Source organism: Oncorhynchus clarkii, unplaced genomic scaffold (assembly GCF_045791955.1).
Source record: "Oncorhynchus clarkii lewisi isolate Uvic-CL-2024 unplaced genomic scaffold, UVic_Ocla_1.0 unplaced_contig_9596_pilon_pilon, whole genome shotgun sequence".
NCBI classification, from domain to species: Eukaryota; Metazoa; Chordata; class Actinopteri; order Salmoniformes; family Salmonidae; genus Oncorhynchus; species Oncorhynchus clarkii.
In genome coordinates this window covers 88,986-112,396 of record NW_027257954.1, presented here as the reverse complement: position 1 = coordinate 112,396, position 23,411 = coordinate 88,986, and the positions used below count along the sequence as shown (strand labels likewise).

The window sequence follows — 23,411 nt, the reverse complement described above, 5'->3', positions numbered from 1 at the left end:
CCTCTCTCTCTCTCCCCCCCTCTCTCTCTCTCCCTCTCTCTCTCTCTCTCCCCCCTCTCTCTCTCTCTCTCTCTCTCTCTCTCACCCTCCCTCCCCCTCTCTCTCTCTCTCTCTCTCTCCCTCTCTCCCCCTCTCTCTCTCTATCTCTCTCTCTCCATCTCTCCCCCTCTCTCTCTCTCCCCCCCTCTCTCTCTCCCTCTCTCTCTCTCTCTCCCCCCTCTCTCTCTCTCTCTCTCTCTCTCTCTCTCTCTCTCACCCTCCCTCCCCCTCTCTCTCTCTCTCTCTCGCTCTCTCTCTCGCTCTCTCTCTCTCTCTCTCTCTCTCTCTCTCCCACTCTGTTTTGCTTTCTCTGTCATTCTTATACGACTCTCTGAGAACTTTGATGAAACAGGTTCAAGGCAGAAAGAGTCTCGGGCCTAAAGTGAAGAGACTAATACGACCAAAATGCTTTAATATTAATTAGAAGCAGTTGCATTATTTGGAGGTTGTGTATTAAAGGTGTAATTAGCCGTGAAGAATAGGCTAGAGATTAAAAAATCAATTTGGGCCTAAGTCAAACCTCAAAGTCACTGTAGTGCATAGTAGATACCCTATCAGTTCATTTGGACCTAAGTCGAGCCTCAGTCACTGCAGTGCATAGTTGTTACCCTATCAGTCCATTTGGGCCTAAGTCGAGCCTCAGTCACTGCAGTGCATAGTAGATACCCTGTCAGTCCATTTGGGCCTAAGTCGAGCCTCAGTCACTGCAGTGCATAGTAGATACCCTATCAGTCCATTTGGGCCTGTCGAGCCTCAGTCACTGCAGTGCATAGTAGATACCCTGTCAGTCCATTTGGGCCTAAGTCGAGCCTCAGTCACTGCAGTGCATAGTAGATACCCTATCAGTCCATTTGGGCCTAAGTCGAGCCTCAGTCACTGCAGTGCATAGTAGATACCCTGTCAGTCCATTTGGGCCTAAGTCGAGCCTCAGTCACTGCAGTGCATAGTAGATACCCTATCAGTCCATTTGGGCCTAAGTCGAGCCTCAGTCACTGCAGTGCATAGTAGTTAACCTATCAGTCCATTTGGGCCTAAGTCGAGCCTCAGTCACTGCAGTGCATGGTAGATACCCAATCAGTCCATTTGGGCCTAAGTCGAGCCTCAGTCACTGCAGTGCATAGTAGATACCCTATCAGTCCATTTGGAACTTCAGAATCAAATCAAATGTTTTTCGTCACATGCACCGAATACAACAGGTGTAGTAGACCTTACAGTGAAATGCTGAATACAACAGGTGTAGTAGACCTTACAGTGAAATGCTGAATACAACAGGTGTAGGTAGACCTTACAGTGAAATGCTGAATACAACAGGTGTAGTAGACCTTACAGTGAAATGCTGAATACAACAGGTGTAGTAGACCTTACAGTGAAATGCTGAATACAACAGGTGTAGTAGACCTTATAGTGAAATGCTGAATACAACAGGTGTAGTAGACCTTACAGTGAAATGCTGAATACAACAGGTGTAGTAGACCTTACAGGGAAATGCTGAATACAACAGGTGTAGTAGACCTTACAGGGAAATGCTGAATACAACAGGTGTAGTAGACCTTACAGTGAAATGCTGAATACAACAGGTGTAGGTAGACCTTACAGTGAAATGCTGAATACAACAGGTGTAGTAGACCTTACAGGGAAATGCTGAATACAACAGGTGTAGTAGACCTTACAGGGAAATGCTGAATACAACAGGTGTAGTAGACCTTACAGTGAAATGCTGAATACAACAGGTGTAGTAGACCTTACAGTGAAATGCTGAATACAACAGGTGTAGTAGACCTCACAGTGAAATGCTGAATACAACAGGTGTAGTAGACCTTAGTGTAATGCTGAATACAACAGGCGTAGTAGACCTTACAGTGAAATGCTGAATACAACAGGTGTAGTAGACCTTACAGTGAAATGCTGAATACAACAGGTGTAGTAGACCTTACAGTGAAATGCTGAATACAACAGGTGTAGTAGACCTTACAGGGAAATGCTGAATACAACAGGTGTAGTAGACCTTACAGTGAAATGCTGAATACAACAGGTGTAGTAGACCTTACAGGGAAATGCTGAATACAACAGGTGTAGTATACCTTACAGTGAAATGCTGAATACAACAGGTGTAGTAGACCTTACAGTGAAATGCTGAATACAACAGGTGTAGTAGACCTTACAGTGAAATGCTGAATACAACTGATGTAGTAGACCTTACAGTGAAATGCTGAATACAACAGGTGTAGTAGACCCCACAGTGAAATGCTGAATACAACAGATGTAGTAGACCTTACAGTGAAATGCTGAATACAACAGGTGTAGTAGACCTTACAGGGAAATGCTGAATACAACAGGTGTAGTAGACCTTACAGGGAAATGCTTACTTACAAGCCCCTTAACCAACAATGCAGTTAAAAAAATATGAATTCGAATTAGATTAAAGTTTTATAGAGTTCAAGTAATGTTAATTAATGTAGACCTAATATGAATTCATGAGTCATGTGTCAATTTATTGAGAAAGGGTGAGTCAACCCAGAAGGCCAAACTGATTGATTGTTTTTTCAATCTTCATTGATTAATAAAACTGGAAACACTTATCTCCCTCACTAGCTTTAAGCATCAGCTGTCAGAGCAGCTCACAGATTACTGCACCTGTACATAGCCCATCTATAATTTAGCCCAAACAACTACCTCTTTCCCTACTGTATTTATTTATTTAGCTCCTTTGCACCCCATTATTTCTATTTCAACTTTTCACATTCTCCCACTGCAAATCTACCATTCCAGTGTTTTACTTGCTATATTGTATTTACGTCGCCACCATGGCCTTTTTTGCCTTTACCTCCCTTATCTCACCTCATTTGCTCACACTGTATATAGACTCATTTTTCTACTGTATTATTGACTGTATGTTTGTTTTACTCCATGTGTAACTCTGTGTCGTTGTATTTGTCGAACTGCTTTGCTTTATTCTTGGCCAGGTCGCAGTTGTAAATGAGAGCTTGTTCTCAACTAGCCTACCTGGTTAAATAAAGGTGTTCTCAACTAGCCTACCTGGTTAAATAAAGGTGTTCTCAACTAGCCTACCTGGTTAAATAAAGGTGTTCTCAACTAGCCTACCTGGTTAAATAAAGGTGTTCTCAACTGGCCACCTGGTTAAATAAAGGTGTTCTCAACTAGCCTACCTGGTTAAATAAAGGTGTTCTCAACTAGCCTACCTGGTTAAATAAAGGTGTTCTCAACTAGCCTACCTGGTTAAATAAAGGTGTTCTCAACTGGCCACCTGGTTAAATAAAGGTGTTCTCAACTAGCCTACCTGGTTAAATAAAGGTGTTCTCAACTAGCCTACCTGGTTAAATAAAGGTGTTCTCAACTAGCCTACCTGGTTAAATAAAGGTGTTCTCAACTAGTCTACCTGGTTAAATAAAGGTGTTCTCAACTAGCCTACCTGGTTAAATAAAGGTGTTCTCAACTAGCCTACCTGGTTAAATAAAGGTGTTCTCAACTAGCCTACCTGGTTAAATAAAGGTGTTCTCAACTAGCCTACCTGGTTAAATAAAGGTGTTCTCAACTAGCCTACCTGGTTAAATAAAGGTGTTCTCAACTAGCCTACCTGGTTAAATAAAGGTGTTCTCAACTAGCCTACCTGGTTAAATAAAGGTGTTCTCAACTAGCCTACCTGGTTAAATAAAGGTGTTCTCAACTAGCCTACCTGGTTAAATAAAGGTGTTCTCAACTAGCCTACCTGGTTAAATAAAGGTGTTCTCAACTAGCCTACCTGGTTAAATAAAGGTTTTCTCAACTAGCCTACCTGGTTAAATAAAGGTGTTCTCTACTAGCCTACCTGGTTAAATAAAGGTGTTCTCAACTAGCCTACCTGGTTAAATAAAGGTGTTCTCTACTAGCCTACCTGGTTAAATAAAGGTGTTCTCAACTAGCCTACCTGGTTAAATAAAGGTGTTCTCAACTAGCCTACCTGGTTAAATAAAGGTGTTCTCAACTAGCCTACCTGGTTAAATAAAGGTGTTCTCAACTAGTCTACCTGGTTAAATAAAGGTGAAATAAAAAATACAGCAATTAATGCAATGTGCTTGTATTAAACTCCCCTGTCTCCTTAATGCAGTGTGATTGTATTAAACTCCCCTGTCTCCTTAATGCAGTGTGATTGTATTAAACTCCCCTGTCTCCTTAATGCAGTGTGATTGTATTAAACTCCCCTGTCTCCTTAATGCAGTGTGCTTGTATTAAACTCCCCTGTCTCCTTAATGCAGTGTGATTGTATTAAACTCCCCTTGTCTCCTTAATGCAGTGTGCTTGTATTAAACTCCCCTGTCTCCTTAATGCAGTGTGATTGTATTAAACTCCCCTGTCTCCTTAATGCAGTGTGCTTGTATTAAACTCCCCTGTCTCCTTAATGCAGTGTGCTTGTATTAAACTCCCCTGTCTCCTTAATGCAGTGTGCTTGTATTAAACTCCCCTGTCTCCTTAATGCAATGTGCTTGTATTAATCTCCCCTGTCTCCTTAATGCAGTGTGCTTGTATTAAACTCCCCTGTCTCCTTAATGCAGTGTGCTTGTATTAAACTCCCCTGTCTCCTTAATGCAGTGTGCTTGTATTAATCTCCCCTGTCTCCTTAATGCAGTGTGCTTGTATTAATCTCCCCTGTCTCCTTAATGCAGTGTGCTTGTATTAAACTCCCCTGTCTCCTTAATGCAGTGTGCTTGTATTAATCTCCCCTGTCTCCTTAATGCAGTGTGCTTGTATTAAACTCCCCTGTCTCCTTAATGCAGTGTGCTTGTATTAATCTCCCCTGACTCCTTAATGCAGTGTGCTTGTATTAATCTCCCCTGTCTCCTTAATGCAGTGTGCTTGTATTAAACTCCCCTGTCTCCTTAATGTAGTGTGCTTGTATTAAACTCCCCTGTCTCCTTAATGCAGTGTGCTTGTATTAAACTCCCCTGTCTCCTTAATGCAGTGTGCTTGTATTAATCTCCCCTGACTCCTTAATGCAGTGTGCTTGTATTAATCTCCCCTGTCTCCTTAATGCAGTGTGCTTGTATTAAACTCCCCTGTCTCCTTAATGTAGTGTGCTTGTATTAAACTCCCCTGTCTCCTTAATGCAGTGTGCTTGTATTAAACTCCCCTGTCTCCTTAATGCAGTGTGCTTGTATTAAACTCCCCTTGTCTCCTTAATGCAGTGTGCTTGTATTAAACTCCCCTGTCTCCTTAATGCAGTGTGCTTGTATTAAACTCCCCTGTCTCCTTAATGCAGTGTGCTTGTATTAAACTCCCCTGTCTCCTTAATGCAGTGTGCTTGTATTAATCTCCCCTGACTCCTTAATGCAGTGTGCTTGTATTAATCTCCCCTGTCTCCTTAATGCAGTGTGCTTGTATTAAACTCCCCTGTCTCCTTAATGTAGTGTGCTTGTATTAAACTCCCCTGTCTCCTTAATGCAGTGTGCTTGTATTAAACTCCCCTGTCTCCTTAATGCAGTGTGCTTGTATTAAACTCCCCTTGTCTCCTTAATGCAGTGTGCTTGTATTAAACTCCCCTGTCTCCTTAATGCAGTGTGCTTGTATTAAACTCCCCTGTCTCCTTAATGCAGTGTGCTTGTATTAAACTCCCCTGTCTCCTTAATGCAGTGTGCTTGTATTAAACTCCCCTGTCTCCTTAATGCAGTGTGCTTGTATTAATCTCCCCTGTCTCCTTAATGCAGTGTGCTTGTATTAAACTCCCCTTGTCTCCTTAATGCAGTGTGCTTGTATTAAACTCCCCTTGTCTCCTTAATGCAGTGTGCTTGTATTAAACTCCCCTGTCTCCTTAATGCAGTGTGCTTGTATTAAACTCCCCTGTCTCCTTAATGCAGTGTGCTTGTATTAAACTCCCCTGTCTCCTTAATGCAGTGTGCTTGTATTAAACTCCCCTGTCTCCTTAATGCAGTGTGCTTGTATTAAACTCCCCTGTCTCCTTAATGCAGTGTGCTTGTATTAAACTTCCCCTGTCTCCTTAATGCAGTGTGCTTGTATTAAACTCCCCTGTCTCCTTAATGCAGTGTGCTTGTATTAAACTCCCCTGTCTCCTTAATGCAGTGTGCTTGTATTAAACTCCCCTGTCTCCTTAATGCAGTGTACTTGTATTAAACTTCCCCTGTCTCCTTAATGCAGTGTGCTTGTATTAAACTCCCCTGTCTCCTTAATGCAGTGTGCTTGTATTAAACTCCCCTGTCTCCTTAATGCAGTGTGCTTGTATTAAACTCCCCTGTCTCCTTAATGCAGTGTACTTGTATTAAACTTCCCCTGTCTCCTTAATGCAGTGTGCTTGTATTAAACTCCCCTGTCTCCTTAATGCAGTGTGCTTGTATTAAACTCCCCTGTCTCCTTAATGCAGTGTGCTTGTATTAAACTCCCCTGTCTCCTTAATGCAGTGTGCTTGTATTAAACTCCCCTGTCTCCTTAATGCAGTGTGCTTGTATTAAACTCCCCTGTCTCCTTAATGCAGTGTGCTTGTATTAAACTCCCCTGTCTCCTTAATGCAGTGTGCTTGTATTAAACTCCCCTGTCTCCTTAATGCAGTGTGCTTGTATTAAACTCCCCTTGTCTCCTTAATGCAGTGTGCTTGTATTAAACTCCCCTTGTCTCCTTAATGCAGTGTGCTTGTATTAAACTCCCCTGTCTCCTTAATGCAGTGTGCTTGTATTAAACTCCCCTGTCTCCTTAATGCAGTGTGCTTGTATTAAACTCCCCTGTCTCCTTAATGCAGTGTACTTGTATTAAACTCCCCTGTCTCCTTAATGCAGTGTGCTTGTATTAATCTCCCCTGTCTCCTTAATGCAGTGTGCTTGTATTAAACTCCCCTGTCTCCTTAATGCAGTGTGCTTGTATTAAACTCCCCTGTCTCCTTAATGCAGTGTGCTTGTATTAAACTCCCCTGTCTCCTTAATGCAGTGTGCTTGTATTAAACTCCCCTGTCTCCTTAATGCAGTGTGCTTGTATTAAACTCCCCTGTCTCCTTAATGCAGTGTGCTTGTATTAAACTCCCCTTGTCTCCTTAATGCAGTGTGCTTGTATTAAACTCCCCTGTCTCCTTAATGCAGTGTGCTTGTATTAAACTCCCCAGTCTCCTTAATGCAGTGTGCTTGTATTAAACTCCCCTGTCTCCTTAATGCAGTGTGCTTGTATTAAACTCCCCTGTCTCCTTAATGCAGTGTGCTTGTATTAAACTCCCCTGTCTCCTTAATGCAGTGTGCTTTTATTAAACTCCCCTTGTCTCCTTAATGCAGTGTGCTTGTATTAAACTCCCCTGTCTCCTTAATGCAGTGTGCTTGTATTAAACTCCCCTGTCTCCTTAATGCAGTGTGCTTGTATTAAACTCCCCTGTCTCCTTAATGCAGTGTGCTTGTATTAAACTCCCCTGTCTCCTTAATGCAGTGTGCTTGTATTAAACTCCCCTGTCTCCTTAATGCAGTGTACTTGTATTAAACTCCCCTGTCTCCTTTGATAGCGTGTGTGTTGTCCCATTCATATGAACTTCATTTGAACTCATAAGCCACGTTACCAGGTTATTGAACATCCTAAAAAGAACTCCCACGTCTGAGTTATGTTGTTTCACGTGTGAATAATGTGATTACTTCAGGGGGGGGGGGATGAGAAACCTGAACACTGCTCTTACTAATGTCACTTATTTCATTCAACCTTATTAAACTCTACCCAAAACCTGTTGATTTAGAAGGTCCTGTGTAGATTGTATTTTCAACCAGCTTCTATCAGGAAATATCACAGATCTCACGTCACACTTTTTTACAGTGTTACTTTCATCAGCTGTTGTACAATATCATACAAAACACAGGAAAAACTGAATTTTGACTGCAGTGGGCCTTTAATAAAAATAAGTGATTACTAGCGAGAGCAGTGTGCGGGTTTCTCTTTTCTCTGACGTTATTGAGAAGGGTTCAGCCAATTGATTGATAAAGCAGAGTCCACTTGGTCTCTTCTCCCAGGTTCCACCACTACAGACTGGCTGCGCTCCCTGCCCTGTCTCCATGGAGACCAGCTGCTACAGAGGGAGAGGAAGTTGGCCGAGGTGCAGACTCTGGTCCTAAAGGAGTGCCTGAGTAAGTACAACATCATATCTTATTCATCCTTTATTTAGCCAGGTAAGTCTCGTTGAGATAAAAAAATAAATAAAAAAAGATTTTTCAAGCGGAATCATGTCTAACGCAGAATATATATTAAAATGTCTGTACTCGGCACACTCTTTCCATTTGCAGTGAGCTTTATTGCCACCAAATAGAGCCTAGTTAATGTATTTTTTTATTGCAGTTTATTTAATCAGCTAATTTATTGAGAACATTCTATTTGACAAAAAAAGCATATCTAGCATAGTTTAATAAAGCAAGTCAGTCTGTGTAGCAGCCAGACAGGTAGGTGGTTCCTCCAGTATTAAAGTCAGTCTGTGTAGCAGCCAGACAGGTAGGTGTTTCCTCCAGTATTAAAGTCAGTCTGTATCGTAGCCAGACAGGTAGGTGGTTCCTCCAGTATTAAAGTCAGTCTGTGTAGCAGCCAGACAGGTAGGTGGTTCCTCCAGTATTAAAGTCAGTCTGTATCGTAGCCAGACAGGTAGGTGGTTCCTCCAGTATTAAAGTCAGTCTGTATCGCAGCCAGACAGGTAGGTGGTTCCTCCAGTATTAAAGTCTGTGTAGCAGCCAGACAGGTAGGTGGTTCCTCCAGTATTAAAGTCAGTCTGTATCGTAGCCAGACAGGTAGGTGGTTCCTCCAGTATTAAAGTCAGTCTGTGTAGCAGCCAGACAGGTAGGTGGTTCCTCCAGTATTAAAGTCAGTCTGTGTAGCAGCCAGACAGGTAGGTGGTTCCTCCAGTATTAAAGTCAGTCTGTATCGTAGCCAGACAGGTAGGTGGTTCCTCCAGTATTAAAGTCAGTCTGTATCGCAGCCAGACAGGTAGGTGGTTCCTCCAGTATTAAAGTCAGTCTGTGTAGCAGCCAGACAGGTAGGTGGTTCCTCCAGTATTAAAGTCAGTCTGTGTAGCAGCCAGACAGGTAGGTGGTTCCTCCAGTATTAAAGTCAGTCTGTATCGCAGCCAGACAGGTAGGTGGTTCCTCCAATATTAAAGTCAGTCTGTGTAGCAGCCAGACAGGTAGGTGGTTCCTCCAGTATTAAAGTCAGTCTGTATCGCAGCCAGACAGGTATGTGGTTCCTCCAGTATTAAAGTCACTCTGTATCGTAGCCAGACAGGTAGGTGGTTCCTCCAGTATTAAAGTCAGTCTGTATCACAGCCAGACAGGTAGGTGGTTCCTCCAGTATTAAAGCCAGTCTGTATCGCAGCCAGACAGGTAGGTGGTTCCTCCAGTATTAAAGTCACTCTGTATCGTAGCCAGACAGGTAGGTGGTTCCTCCAGTATTAAAGTCAGTCTGTATCGTAGCCAGACAGGTAGGTGGTTCCGCCAGTATTCAACATCCAATAACATGAAGCAGCCTCACGCTACAGAAACCTGAGTCTCCAGCCCTTATGGGCCATCCTTGCTCGGACAAGGCTACGTACTGACTACTTACTCTCGTTATTCCATATTGAATAGGACGTAGAGAAGAGGCAGAGAAGCCAGCTTCAATACCAGTCAATGACCTGAAGATCTTGCTCAGCCTGGCCAGAGAACAGTACCTCAAGATGCATGACTCTACCCTGCCTAAAGCCTCTACCTTGCCTAAAGACTCCAGTCTGCTCCGAGTTGAGCCCTGTGGAGCAGAGGAGGTGAACCTCACTACGAAGACTACAGGTATTCTGCTGTTCCAGTCCCTCCTTACTCCCCGTAACACAGCTCAGTAATATTTACAGTGCATTCAGAAAGTATTCAGACCCCTTGACTTTTTTCACATTTTGTTACGTTACAACCTTATTCTAAAATGGATTAAATAGTTCCCCCCCCTTCATCAATCTACACACAATACCCCATAATGACAAAGCAAACACTGGTTTTTAGAAATGTTTGCTAATTTATCAAAAATAAAATGGAAATATCACATTTACGTAAGTATTCAGACCCTTAACTCAGTACTTTGTTGAAGCACCTTTGGCAGTGATTACAGCCTCGAGTCTTATTGGGTATGACGCTACAAGCTTGGCACACCTGTATTTGGGAGTTTCTCACATTTTTCTCTGCAGATCCTCTCAAGCTCTGTCAGGTTGGATGGGGAGCGTAACTGCACAGCTATTTTCAGGTCTCTCCAGAGATGTTAGATCAGGTTCAAGTCCGGGCTCTGGCTGGGCCATTCAAGGAAACTCTGAGACTTGTCCCGAAGCCACTCCTGCATTGTCTTGGCTGTTTGCTTAGGGTCATTGTCCTGTTGGAAGGTGAACCTTCGCCCCAGTCTGAGGTCCTGAGCGCTCTGGAGCAGATTTTCATCAAGAATCTCTCAGTACTTTGCTCTCTTCATCTTTCCCTCGATCCTAACTAGTCTCCCAGTCCCTGTCTCTGAAAAACATCCCCACAGCATGATGCTGCCACCACCATGCTTCACCATAGGGATGGTGACAGGTTTCCTCCAGACGTGAGATTTTGCATTCAGGCCAAAGAGTTCAATCTCGTTTTTATCAGACCAGTGAATCTTGTTTCTCATCGTTTGAGAGTCCTTTAGGTGCCTTTTGGCCACACTATTATAAACGCTTGATTGGGGGAGTGCTGCGGAGATGGTTGTCCTTATGAAAGATTCTCCCATCTCCACAGAGAAACTCTGGAGCTCTGTCAGAGTGGCCATTGGGTTCTTGGTCACCTCCCTGACCAAGGCCCTTGCTCATTTTGGCTGGGTGGCCAGCTCTAGGAAGAGTCTTGGTTGTTCCGAACTTCTTTCATTTAAGAATGATGGAGGACATGGTGTTCTTGGGGGCCTTCAATGCTCCAGAAATGTTTTGGTACCTTTCGGAGCTCTACAGACAATTCCTTTGACCTCATGGCTTGGTTTTTGCTCTGACATGCACTGTCAACTGTAGGACCTTTATATAGACAGCTGTGTGCCTTTCCAAATTATGTCCAATAAATTGAATTTACCACAGGTGGACTCCAATCAAGTTGTAGAAACGTCTCAAGGATGATCAATGGAAACAGGATACACCTGAACTCAATTTCGAAGTCTCATAGCAAAGGGTCTTAATAGTTAGGTAAATCGGTTATTTCTGTTTTTTATTTTTATACATTTGGCACAAAAAAAATCTTTACTTGTTTTCGCTTTGTCATTATTGGGTATTGATTAAAAATAAAAATACATTTTAGAATAAGGCTGTAACGTAACAAAATATGGAAATAGTCAAGGGGTCTGAACACACTGTATTTGCCATCTCTAAAACGGACTCCTTCTAGAAACCTTGACTGATAAAACAAAAATGACTCTTTCCCCATTCCAATGTAGAGTTCATTAAACACTCCCAACATGCTGATTGGCCAGAGAGAAGTGTTCTGCAGAACTATGAGAACCTCCAGAGGACTCGTCAGAAGCTGAGGTAAACTCGAATAATGCTCTTCACATCGGTACACACATCTCTCTTCCGTCAACAATAAGCAAGCAAGGTGGCTTATGGGAATAGAGAGACCGACGGTATCTTTGGTTCCTCACACGTGACTAATTTAACCGTCTCATCTTTGGTCTCCTCCCTTCACAGGTTTGGTCTGCTGTCTGGCAGCTCATCTGACTGTCTGCTGGGGCCTAAAGACGTCCAGGGCCAGAGAACCACCTCAGCCTTGCTGGATGCCAAAGAGCTGCTTAGACACTTCACACCAGACGGCCTGCCCACCGGAGAACTGCAGCCTCTATTAGTCCAGAGACTAGGGTAACTCTGTTAGTCTGGAGACTAGGGTAACTCTGTTAGTCCGGAGACTAGGGTAACTCTGTTAGTCTGGAGACTAGGGTAACTCTGTTAGTCTGGAGACTAGGGTACCTCTGTTAGTCTGGAGACTAGGGTACCTCTGTTAGTCTGGAGACTAGGGTAACTCTGTTAGTCTGGAGACTAGGGTAACTCTGTTAGTCTGGAGACTAGGGTAACTCTGTTAGTCTGGAGACTAGGGTAACTCTGTTAGTCTGGAGACTAGGGTAACTCTGTTAGTCCAGAGACTAGGGTAACTCTGTTAGTCTGGAGACTAGGGTAACTTTGTTAGTCCAGAGACTAGGGTAACTCTGTTAGTCTGGAGACTAGAGTAACTCTATTAGTCTGGAGACTAGGGTAACTCTGTTAGTCCAGAGACTAGGGTAACTCTGTTAGTCCAGAGACTAGGGTAACTCTGTTAGTCCGGAGACTAGGGTAACTCTGTTAGTCCGGAGACTAGGGTAACTCTGTTAGTCCGGAGACTAGGGTAACTCTATTAGTCTGGAGACTAGGGTAACTCTGTTAGTCTGGAGACTAGGGTAACTCTGTTAGTCCGGAGACTAGGGTAACTCTGTTAGTCCGGAGACTAGGGTAACTCTCTTAGTCCGGAGACTAGGGTAACTCTGTTAGTCTGGAGACTAGGGTAACTCTGTTAGTCCGGAGACTAGGGTAACTCTGTTAGTCTGGAGACTAGGGTAACTCTGTTAGTCCGGAGACTAGGGTAACTCTGTTAGTCTGGAGACTAGGGTAACTCTGTTAGTCCGGAGACTAGGGTAACTCTGTTAGTCCGGAGACTAGGGTAACTCTGTTAGTCTGGAGACTAGGGTAACTCTGTTAGTCTGGAGACTAGGGTAACTCTGTTAGTCCGGAGACTAGGGTAACTCTGTTAGTCCGGAGACTAGGGTAACTCTGTTAGTCTGGAGACTAGGGTAACTCTGTTTGTCTGGAGACTAGGGTAACTCTGTTAGTCTGGAAACTAGGGTAACTCTGTTAGTCCGGAGACTAGGGTAACTCTGTTAGTCTGGAGACTAGGGTAACTCTGTTAGTCCGGAGACTAGGGTAACTCTGTTAGTCCAGAGACTAGGGTAACTCTGTTAGTCTGGAGACTAGGGTAACTCTGTTAGTCCGGAGACTAGGGTAACTCTGTTAGTCTGGAGACGTCTGGAGACTAGGGTAACTCTGTTAGTCCGGAGACTAGGGTAACTCTGTTAGTCCGGAGACTAGGGTAACTCTGTTAGTCTGGAGACTAGGGTAACTCTGTTAGTCTGGAGACTAGGGTAACTCTGTTAGTCTGGAGACTAGGGTAACTCTGTTAGTCCGGAGACTAGGGTAACTCTGTTAGTCCGGAGACTAGGGTAACTCTGTTAGTCCGGAGACTAGGGTAACTCTGTTAGTCCGGAGACTAGGGTAACTCTGTTAGTCCGGAGACTAGGGTAACTCTGTTAGTCCAGAGACTAGGGTAACTCTGTTAGTCTGGAGACTAGGGTAACTCTGTTAGTCTGGAGACTAGGGTAACTCTGTTAGTCTGGAGACGTCTGGAGACTAGGGTAACTCTGTTAGTCCAGAGACTAGGGTAACTCTGTTAGTCCAGAGACTAGGGTAACTCTGTTAGTCTGGAGACTAGGGTAACTCTGTTAGTCTGGAGACTAGGGTAACTCTGTTAGTCTGGAGACTAGGGTAACTCTGTTAGTCTGGAGACGTCTGGAGACTAGGGTAACTCTGTTAGTCTGGAGACGTCTGGAGACTAGGGTAACTCTGTTAGTCTGGAGGCTAGGGTAACTCTGTTAGTCTGGAGGCTAGGGTAACTCTATTAGTCTGGAGACTAGGGTAACTCTGTTAGTCTGGAGACTAGGGTAACTCTGTTAGTCTGGAGACTAGGGTAACTCTATTAGTCTGGAGACTAGGGTAACTCTGTTAGTCTGGAGACTAGGGTAACTCTGTTAGTCTGGAGACTAGGGTAACTCTGTTAGTCCAGAGACTAGGGTAACTCTATTAGTCTGGAGACTAGAGTAACTCTGTTAGTCTGGAGACTAGGGTAACTCTGTTAGTCTGGAGACTAGGATAACTCTGTTAGTCCGGAGACTAGGGTAACTCTAGAGAGTTGTTCAATTCAGATACTGTTCAGTTCAGATACTGTTCAATTCAGATACTGTTCAGATACTGTTCAGTTCAGATACTGTTCAGTTCAGATACTGTTCAGACACTGTTCAGATACTGTTCAGTTCAGATACTGTTCAGATACTGTTCAGATACTGTTCAGTTCAGATACTGTTCAGTTCAGATACTGTTCAGATACTGTTCAGATACTGTTCTGTTCAGATACTGTAGGGAGTTGTTCACAGGTATTGTGGTTTGACTCATTCATTCTCTACTACAGAAAGTTGTCTAACGTATTTAGATATACAACAGCCTCTCAGCCTCTCTGGTCAATTTATGTGTCTGAGTGCTCCAAAGTAGTTAACACTAACCGGGAGGAAGAGAAGCTCCGTCTTGTCGAGGTTGAGCTTGAGGTGGTGAACCGACATCCAAGCTGAGATATCTGCCGGGCACGCAGAGATGGGTGTCAGGAGGAGGGAAGGAGAAAAGTAGCTGAATGTCATCATCATAGCAGTGATGGATATGACGGAGCCGAGTGACTTGGTGTATAGAGAGAAGAGGGCCTAGAACCGAGCCCTGGGGGACACCAGTAGATGAGAGTACGCATCATATTGAAAGTAAACTTGGAGTCAGGCGATGATATGTTGTGTGGTCCTCCCACTACGACTTGGGTAAACCATGCAGTTTATTAGGCTACAGATGAAATAAATGATGATGATGAACTTCACAGGAGTGGTTAAAGTGCACGGTGATGACACGGATAGAACAGTGAGTCAAATATTTCACTGGATGGATAAATCTGAAGCATCCGGTTGGCATTTCCGCTCACTACCGAATATGGTGATGAGAGGAAGCCCAATGGCCGTCGGTGGGGAAAATGGAGCAAAACAGATTTTGGCCGATTATTCTGCAAATTTTCCTCATCAATGAAACATTTGATCTCAATACAGTTTTCTGTTCACAAAACTAGAATCTGTTATGAACAGAGTGGACTACGTTTAGTAGACTTTGCCCTTTGCCAAATATATATATTTGTTTGCGTTGTTTAGAAGGAGTGCAAGGGTGAATTGACTTATTGCGTACGCCTATTTCACAAAGTAGGCGTTCCCTAACGGAAATATGCAAATACATGCTAGAACACACCAATGGGCTCTCGCTTAGCTCATCCTTGGCTCTGCCCACCTCCTTGCTTGTTCTGCCCACTACGATTAATTTGCTCCCATTGGAAACGACAGGCGGCGTCTATCTTCAGTTAGTTATACAAATCTTTGGTGATGAGCTTGATGCTCCTTTCCAATAAATATCTATGGTCTTGTTCTGGTGACGTGATGATCGACGCTTGACTGCTGATTTGAGAAATATAAATATTCTCGCTGTTATCCATAATGATCTCATCATGTAGACTAGTCTACCCACACAGCTGTTGGCTAGAGCGTACGTTCATACTAAGACCAGAATAGGCACGTCTGCTGTTTAAAACAGTTTTTGTGACAGAAACTGATCAGTAGAGTTGAAAATACGATGGAAACACATTGAACTTTAGATTTTTATTCGGTACATGAAAAGTTAAGAGAAAAATTACATTTTATGTGCACAACATCACCACGTACTGATGTTTATCCACAACAAGTCGGGTTGGTGGAAACATCACTGGTGGGAAAATGCGCATATTTTCTTAATGTGGATTTTAAAATATTCACATGAAAATCTGGATGGAAACCCATCTGTCTGACCCCCCCCTCCCCAATATGTCTGACACCCCCCCCCCCCCTCCCCCCCAGTCTGTCTGACCCCCCCCCCCCCCCTCCCAATCTGTCTGCCCCCCCCCCCCCCTCAATCTGTCTGACCCCCCCCCCCTCCCAATCTGTCTGCCTCCCCCCCCCTCAATCTGACTGACCCCCCCCCAGTCTGTCTGACCCCCCCTCCCCCTCCCAATCTGTCTGCCCCCCCCCCCCCCCCCCCCTCAATCTGTCTGCCCCCCCCCCCCCTCAATCTGACTGACCCCCGCCAATCTGACTAAAGTCTATGAAATTAAATTTCAGGCTTCTAATATGGATGTAGAAATGTGTTCTGGCGCTTCAGTGTGACTCTGGACAAATCAGTTTTGTCACCGTCTGAAACTGGAATGCCCCCCCCCCCAAAAAAAAAAGGTGGCGTCAACATGTTGAATCATCTGTTTGTAACTTTCTCTTCCCCCGAGGAGAAACCACTCCATTCAGCAGACAACCATTCAGTTAGGATGTTTCAGACACCATGTAGCGACGATGATTTCATGTGGCTGTCTACCTCTGATATGCATTCGAATCAAGACGTTTTCGCCTAATTGAATTCCTCTGATTTATAAAGAGCCTTTATCGGACAGTGCTCTTACAGAAGGCAGAGAAGAATATTAGTAATTAGTAATTTATGTTCATTAAAAGAAACTCAATTAAGAAGCGTTCTAGACATTCAAGCTGTCAGTTCATTAGGAAGTTGTTTTACACACTTCATCAGTTTGGGTGCAGAGGACAGGAGAGTTTACTTTCACTTCAGATCGCTGCAGTACTGTGTGTTCTTCTCTGCAGTACTGTGTGTTCTTCTCTGCAGTACTGTGTGTTCTTCGCTGCAGTACTGTGTGTTCTTCGCTGCGGTACTGTGTGTTCTTCGCTGCAGTACGGTGTGTTCTTCTCTGCAGTACTGTGTGTTCTTCGCTGCGGTACTGTGTGTTCTTCTCTGCAGTACTGTGTGTTCTTCGCTGCAGTACTGTGTGTTCTTCGCTGCGGTACTGTGTGTTCTTCTCTGCAGTACTGTGTGTTCTTCACTGCAGTACTGTGTGTTCTTCGCTGCGGTACTGTGTGTTCTTCGCTGCAGTACTGTGTGTTCTTCTCTGCAGTACTGTGTGTTCTTCTCTGCAGTACTGTGTGTTCTTCTCTGCAGTACTGTGTGTTCTTCTCTGCAGTACTGTGTGTTCTTCTCTGCAGTACGGTGTGTTCTTCTCTGCAGTACGGTGTGTTCTTCTCTGCGGTACTGTGTGTTCTTCTCTGCAGTAGTGTGTGTTCTTCACCGCAGTACTGTGTGTTCTTCACCGCAGTACTGTGTGTTCTTCACTGCAGTACTGTGTGTTCTTCTCCACAGCTCCTGTACAATAATGTGTCTCTGTGTGTTTCCAGGGGAAATACATTCCAGATGTCTCCAGACTTGACCCCCAGGAAAGTGACCCAGATCCCCTTCAGCCAAGCAGCCAGCTCCCACTACCATGGACTAGAGTAGGTGTCTTTACACATACAGGACACTACCATGGACTATACATACAGGACACTACCATGAACTATACATACAGGACACTACCATGAACTATACATACAGGACACTACCATGAACTATACATACAGGACACTACCATGGACTATACATACAGGACACTACCATGGACTAGAGTAGGTGTCTTTATTCATACAGGACACTACCATGGACTATACATACAGGACACTACCATGGACTAGAGTAGGTGTCTTTATTCATACAGGACACTACCATGGACTATACATACAGGACACTACCATGAACTATACATACAGGACACTACCATGGACTATACATACAGGACACTACCATGGACTAGAGTAGGTGTCTTCATACATACAGGACACTACCATGGACTATACATACAGGACCCTACCATGGACTATACATACAGGACACTACCATGGACTATACATACAGGACACTACCATGGACTAGAGTAGGTGTCTTCATACATACAGGACACTACCATGGACTATACATACAGGACCCTACCATGGACTATACATACAGGACCCTACCATGGACTATACATACAGGACCCTACCATGGACTATACATACAGGACCCTACCATGGACTATACATACAGGACCCTACCATGGACTATACATACAGGAACCTACCATGGACTATACATACAGGAACCTACCATGGACTATACATACAGGACACTACCGTGGACTATACATACAGGACCCTACCGTGGACTATACATACAGGACACTACCATGGACTAGAGTAGGTGTCTTCATACATACAGGACACTACCATGGACTAGAGTAGGTGTCTTTATACATACAGGACACTACCATGGACTATACATACAGGACACTACCATGGACTATACATACAGGACACTACCACTACCATAGGTTAATCTTTATTTTTTAATTTAACGTTTATTTAACTAGGCAAGTCAGTTAAGAACAAATTCTTATTTACAATGACGGCCTACCAGGGAACAGTGGGTTAACTGCCTTGTTCAGGGGCAGAGCGACAGATTTGTACCTTGTCAGCTCGGTGATTTCCATCCAGCAACCTTTCGGTTACTGACCCGACTCTCTAACCGCCGCCCTAATCGACACATGAACCTATCCACCTCTTAGGTTAGAGTACTGAGGGCCTGACCACATGAACCTATCCGCCTCTTAGGGTAGAGTACTGAGGGCCTGACGACAGGAACCTATCCACCTCTTAGGGTAGAGTACTGAGGGCCTGACGACAGGAACCTATCCACCTCTTAGGGTAGAGTACTGAGGGCCTGACGACAGGAACCTATCCACCTCTTAGGGTAGAGTACTGAGGGCCTGACCACATGAACCTATCCACCTCTTAGGGTAGAGTACTGAGGGCCTGACGACAGGAACCTATCCACCTCTTAGGGTAGAGTACTGAGGGCCTGACGACATGAACCTATCCACCTCTTAGGGTAGAGTACTGAGGGCCTGACGACAGGAACCTATCCACCTCTTAGGGTAGAGTACTGAGGGCCTGACGACAGGAACCTATCCACCTCTTAGGGTAGAGTACTGAGGGCCTGACCACATGAACCTATCCACCTCTTAGGGTAGAGTACTGAGGGCCTGACGACAGGAACCTATCCACCTCTTAGGGTAGAGTACTGAGGGCCTGACGACAGGAACCTATCCACCTCTTAGGGTAGAGTACTGAGGGCCTGACGACAGGAACCTATCCACCTCTTAGGGTAGAGTACTGAGGGCCTGACGACAGGAACCTATCCACCTCTTAGGGTAGAGTACTGAGGGCCTGACGACAGGAACCTATCCACCTCTTAGGGTAGAGTACTGAGGGCCTGACGACAGGAACCTATCCACCTCTTAGGGTAGAGTACTGAGGGCCTGACGACAGGAACCTATCCACCTCTTAGGGTAGAGTACTGTATCTCCCTGGTCCAGACCTGTCTCTGTGTTGAATCACTAAGCTCTCTCTTCTCCCTGGTCCAGACCTGTCTCTGTGTTGAATCACTAAGCTCTCTCTTCTCCCTGGTCCAGACCTGTCTCTGTGTTGAATCACTAAGCTCTCTCTTCTCCCTGGTCCAGACCTGTCTCTGTGTTGAATCACTAAGCTCTTTCTTCTCCCTGGTCTAGACCTGTCTCTGTGTTGAATCACTAAGCTCTCTCTTCTCCCTGGTCCAGACCTGTCTCTGTGTTGAATCACTAAGCTCTCTCTTCTCCCTGGTCCAGACCTGTCTCTGTGTTGAATCACTAAGCTCTCTCTTCTCCCTGGTCCAGACTAACCCCCTATGTCTCTGTGTCCTGGCTCACTGTCTGACCCCCTCTGTATCTGTGTCCTGGCTCACTGTCTGACCCCTCTGTCTCTGTGTCCTGGCTCACTGTCTGACCCCTCTGTCTCTGTGTCCTGGCTCACTGTCTGACCCCCTCTGTATCTGTGTCCTGGCTCACTGTCTGACCCCCTCTGTATCTGTGTCCTGGCTCACTGTCTGACCCCTCTGTCTCTGTGTCCTGGCTCACAGTCAGCTCTTCTTCTCTCTGGACAAGTTCTGCCGACTCATGAGAGAGACCCATCTCGTTCTGATGCTAATTTAGTCCTGATCTCAGTTTTTTATCTATGATTAACTACTACCTTATTGGCTATATATTTCGCCAGACTGGTCTATGTTTTGAATCACTCATTTCTTGACCCTACCCAGGTTCTGTCTGGACGAGCAGGGACACAAGGCCTTGGACCGGGACCAGGGCTTCGTCCGGCTGCAGTCTCGTCTGATTCGCTACGAGACCCAGACCACCTGCTCCAAGGAACCTTGTCCCGTCCCCTTCGCCTTAAGCCCCGCCCCCTCGCCGGCCGTGCTGTCTGAACCAGGAAGTGTCCCGGACGGAGAGGCCCTCCTCAACTCTGACCTGCCCAGGATCAAGAGACGATCCTGGGATACAGACGCCACCCACCCCCATAAGAGGTTAGTGAGGTTTGTATGGTCCTCTGGAGCTCAGTTGGTAGAGCATGGCTCTTGCAACGCCAGGATAGGGGGTTTAATTCCTGGAGCCACCTATACATAAAACAAATGTTTGCACAATAAGTCGCTTTGGATAAAAGTCTGTTAAATGGCACATTAGAGGCATCATGTTCTATATAGGCAAAGGGTCCGTACATACATCCTGTGGTTTAGAGCAGGTGCTGGAGGTCAAAGGTTACGTACATACATCCTGTGGTTTAGAGCAGGTGCTAGAGGTCAAAGGTTACGTACATACATCCTGTGGTTTAGAGCAAGTGCTAGAGGTCAAAGGTTACGTACATACATCCTGTGGTTTAGAGCAGGTGCTGGAGGTCAAAGGTTACGTACATACATCCTGTGGTTTAGAGCAGGTGCTGGAGGTCAAAGGTTACGTACATACATCCTGTGGTTTAGAGCAGGTGCTGGAGGTCAAAGGTTACGTACATACATCCTGTGGTTTAGAGCAGGTGCTGGAGGTCAAAGGTTACGTACATACATCCTGTGGTTTAGAGCAGGTGCTAGAGGTCAAAGGTTACGTACATACATCCTGTGGTTTAGAGCAAGTGCTAGAGGTCAAAGGTTACGTACATACATCCTGTGGTTTAGAGCAGGTGCTGGAGGTCAAAGGTTACGTACATACATCCTGTGGTTTAGAGCAGGTGCTGGAGGTCAAAGGTTACGTACATACATCCTGTGGTTTAGAGCAGGTGCTGGAGGTCAAAGGTTACGTACATACATCCTGTGGTTTAGAGCAGGTGCTGGAGGTCAAAGGTTACGTACATACATCCTGTGGTTTAGAGCAGGTGCTAGAGGTCAAAGGTTACGTACATACATCCTGTAGTTTAGAGCAGGTGCTAGAGGTCAAAGGTTACGTACATACATCCTGTGGTTTAGAGCAGGTGCTAGAGGTCAAAGACTATATTCAACAGAAGGTGTTGTTGTTTTTTACTCTGCAGACTGATTGAAGCTCCCATCTGTGTTATTGAAACAGCGTTTCCAGCCTTAGGTTACCTAAAGTGGAACTAGGTTTGAAACCTTGTAACAATAAACTTCGTAGGGGAATAGATTACAATGTGATAGTCTTCTACTGCTAGGTTGTATTTGGCCACCCACTATCTCTACTCGTTACATTTAATCTTGGGATGTTTGCATGTCTCAGTATATTTGTTCATCAAATGCCAGATTTTACACACAGATATTTCACAGGATGAATAAATGAGAAGCATTCGATTGGCTTTTCCACTCACAACCAAATATGGTGATGAGAGGAAGCCCATTGGCCGGCGGAGGGGAAAGATGGAGCGAGATGGATTTTAGCCGACATTCTGTTTCATTTTTTTCATCGATGAAACATTTAATCTCGATACAGTTTTCTGCTCCCAAAACTAGAATCTGTTATGAACAGAGTGGACTACGTTTAGTTGACTTTACTCTTTGACAAAGTTTTTTAAAAATGACATTGTTTAGAAGGAGTGCAAAGGAGAATTTAGTTATTGCTCACACGCACTTCACAAAGTAGACGTTCCCTAATGGAAATGTTCCCTTTGATCAGAAACAACAGGGTTTCTCTGTTCTCTTTGATGATCAGAAACAACAGGGTTTCTCTGTTCTCTTTGATGATCAGAAACAACAGGGTTTCTCTGTTCTCTTAAATCAGAAACAACAGGGTTTCTCTGTTCCCTTAAATCAGAAACAACAGGATTTCTCTGTTCTCTTAAATCAGAAACAGCAGGGTTTCTCTGTTCTCTTTGATCAGAAACAGCAGGGTTTCTCTGTTCTCTTTGACCAGAAACAGCAGGGTTTCTCTGTTCTCTTTGATCAGAAACAACAAGATTTCTCTGTTCTCTTTAATCAGAAACAACAGGATTTCTCTGTTCTCTTTGATCAGAAACAGCAGGGTTTCTCTGTTCTCTTTGATGATCAGAAACAGCAGGGTTTCTCTGTTCTCTTTGATCAGAAACAACAGGATTTCTCTGTTCTCTTTGACCAGAAACAGCAGGATTTCTCTGTTCTCTTTGATCAGAAACAACAAGATTTCTCTGTTCTCTTTAATCAGAAACAACAGGATTTCTCTGTTCTCTTTAATCAGAAACAACAGGATTTATCTGTTCTCTTTGATCAGAAACAACAGGGTTTCTCTGTTCTCTTTGACCAGAAACAGCAGGATTTCTCTGTTCTCTTTGATCAGAAACAACAAGATTTCTCTGTTCTCTTTAATCAGAAACAACAGGATTTCTCTGTTCCCTTTGACCAGAAACAACAGGATTTCTCTGTTCTCTTTGATCAGAAACAACAGGATTTATCTGTTCTCTTTGATCAGAAACAACAGGATTTATCTGTTCTCTTTGATCAGAAACAGCAGGGTTTCTCTGTTCTCTTTGACCATAAACAGCAGGATTTATCTGTTCTCTTTGATCAGAAACAACAGGATTTATCTGTTCTCTTTGATCAGAAACAACAAGATTTCTCTGTTCCCTTTGACCATAAACAGCAGGATTTATCTGTTCTCTTTGATCAGAAACAACAGGATTTATCTGTTCTCTTTGATCAGAAACAACAGGATTTCTCTGTTCTCTTTAATCAGAAACAACAGGATTTATCTGTTCTCTTTGATCAGAAACAACAGGATTTATCTGTTCTCTTTGATCAGAAACAACAGGATTTATCTGTTCTCTTTGATCAGAAACAGCAGGGTTTCTCTGTTCTCTTTGATCAGAAACAACAGGATTTATCTGTTCTCTTTGATCAGAAACAACAGGATTTCTCTGTTCCCTTTGACCAGAAACAGCAGGATTTATCTTCTTCTTTCTAGGCTCATCAATGTTTTATCTTGGTTGTTGTTTCCATGTCCCCTGGGTTAACACCAGTCATTCAGTCATGTTCATCTATAGATTAATCCCTAGAGAGGCGCTGTCAGATCTGAGGACATCAGGATTATTTCTCATATGGATTTCAGCCTAACAGTAGTTAACATCAAGCTGAAATGGGTTTCAACCTAACAGTAGTTAACATCAAGCTGAAATGGGTTTCAACCTAACAGTAGTTAACATCAAGCTGAAATGGGTTTCAACCTAACAGTAGTTAACATCAAGCTGAAATGGGTTTCAACCTAACAGTAGTTAACATCAAGCTGAAATGGGTTCCGACCTAACAGTAGTTAACATCAAGCTGA

The 23,411-nt window shown here is 44.2% G+C and overlaps 1 protein-coding gene across 1 annotated transcript in view; it reads left to right on the top strand.

Annotated features, from left to right (window-relative positions):
• LOC139394233 (mdm2-binding protein-like) overlaps nt 1-23,411 on the top strand; it is a 65,677-nt gene that overhangs the window by 25,242 nt on the left and 17,024 nt on the right. Inside the window, exons 13-18 of the mRNA XM_071142255.1 lie at nt 8,019-8,132; nt 9,612-9,809; nt 11,437-11,527; nt 11,687-11,854; nt 17,134-17,229; nt 19,940-20,203. Of these exons, the coding sequence (XP_070998356.1) occupies nt 8,019-8,132; nt 9,612-9,809; nt 11,437-11,527; nt 11,687-11,854; nt 17,134-17,229; nt 19,940-20,203 (931 nt within the window). The remainder of the gene's footprint in view (nt 1-8,018; nt 8,133-9,611; nt 9,810-11,436; nt 11,528-11,686; nt 11,855-17,133; nt 17,230-19,939; nt 20,204-23,411) is intronic.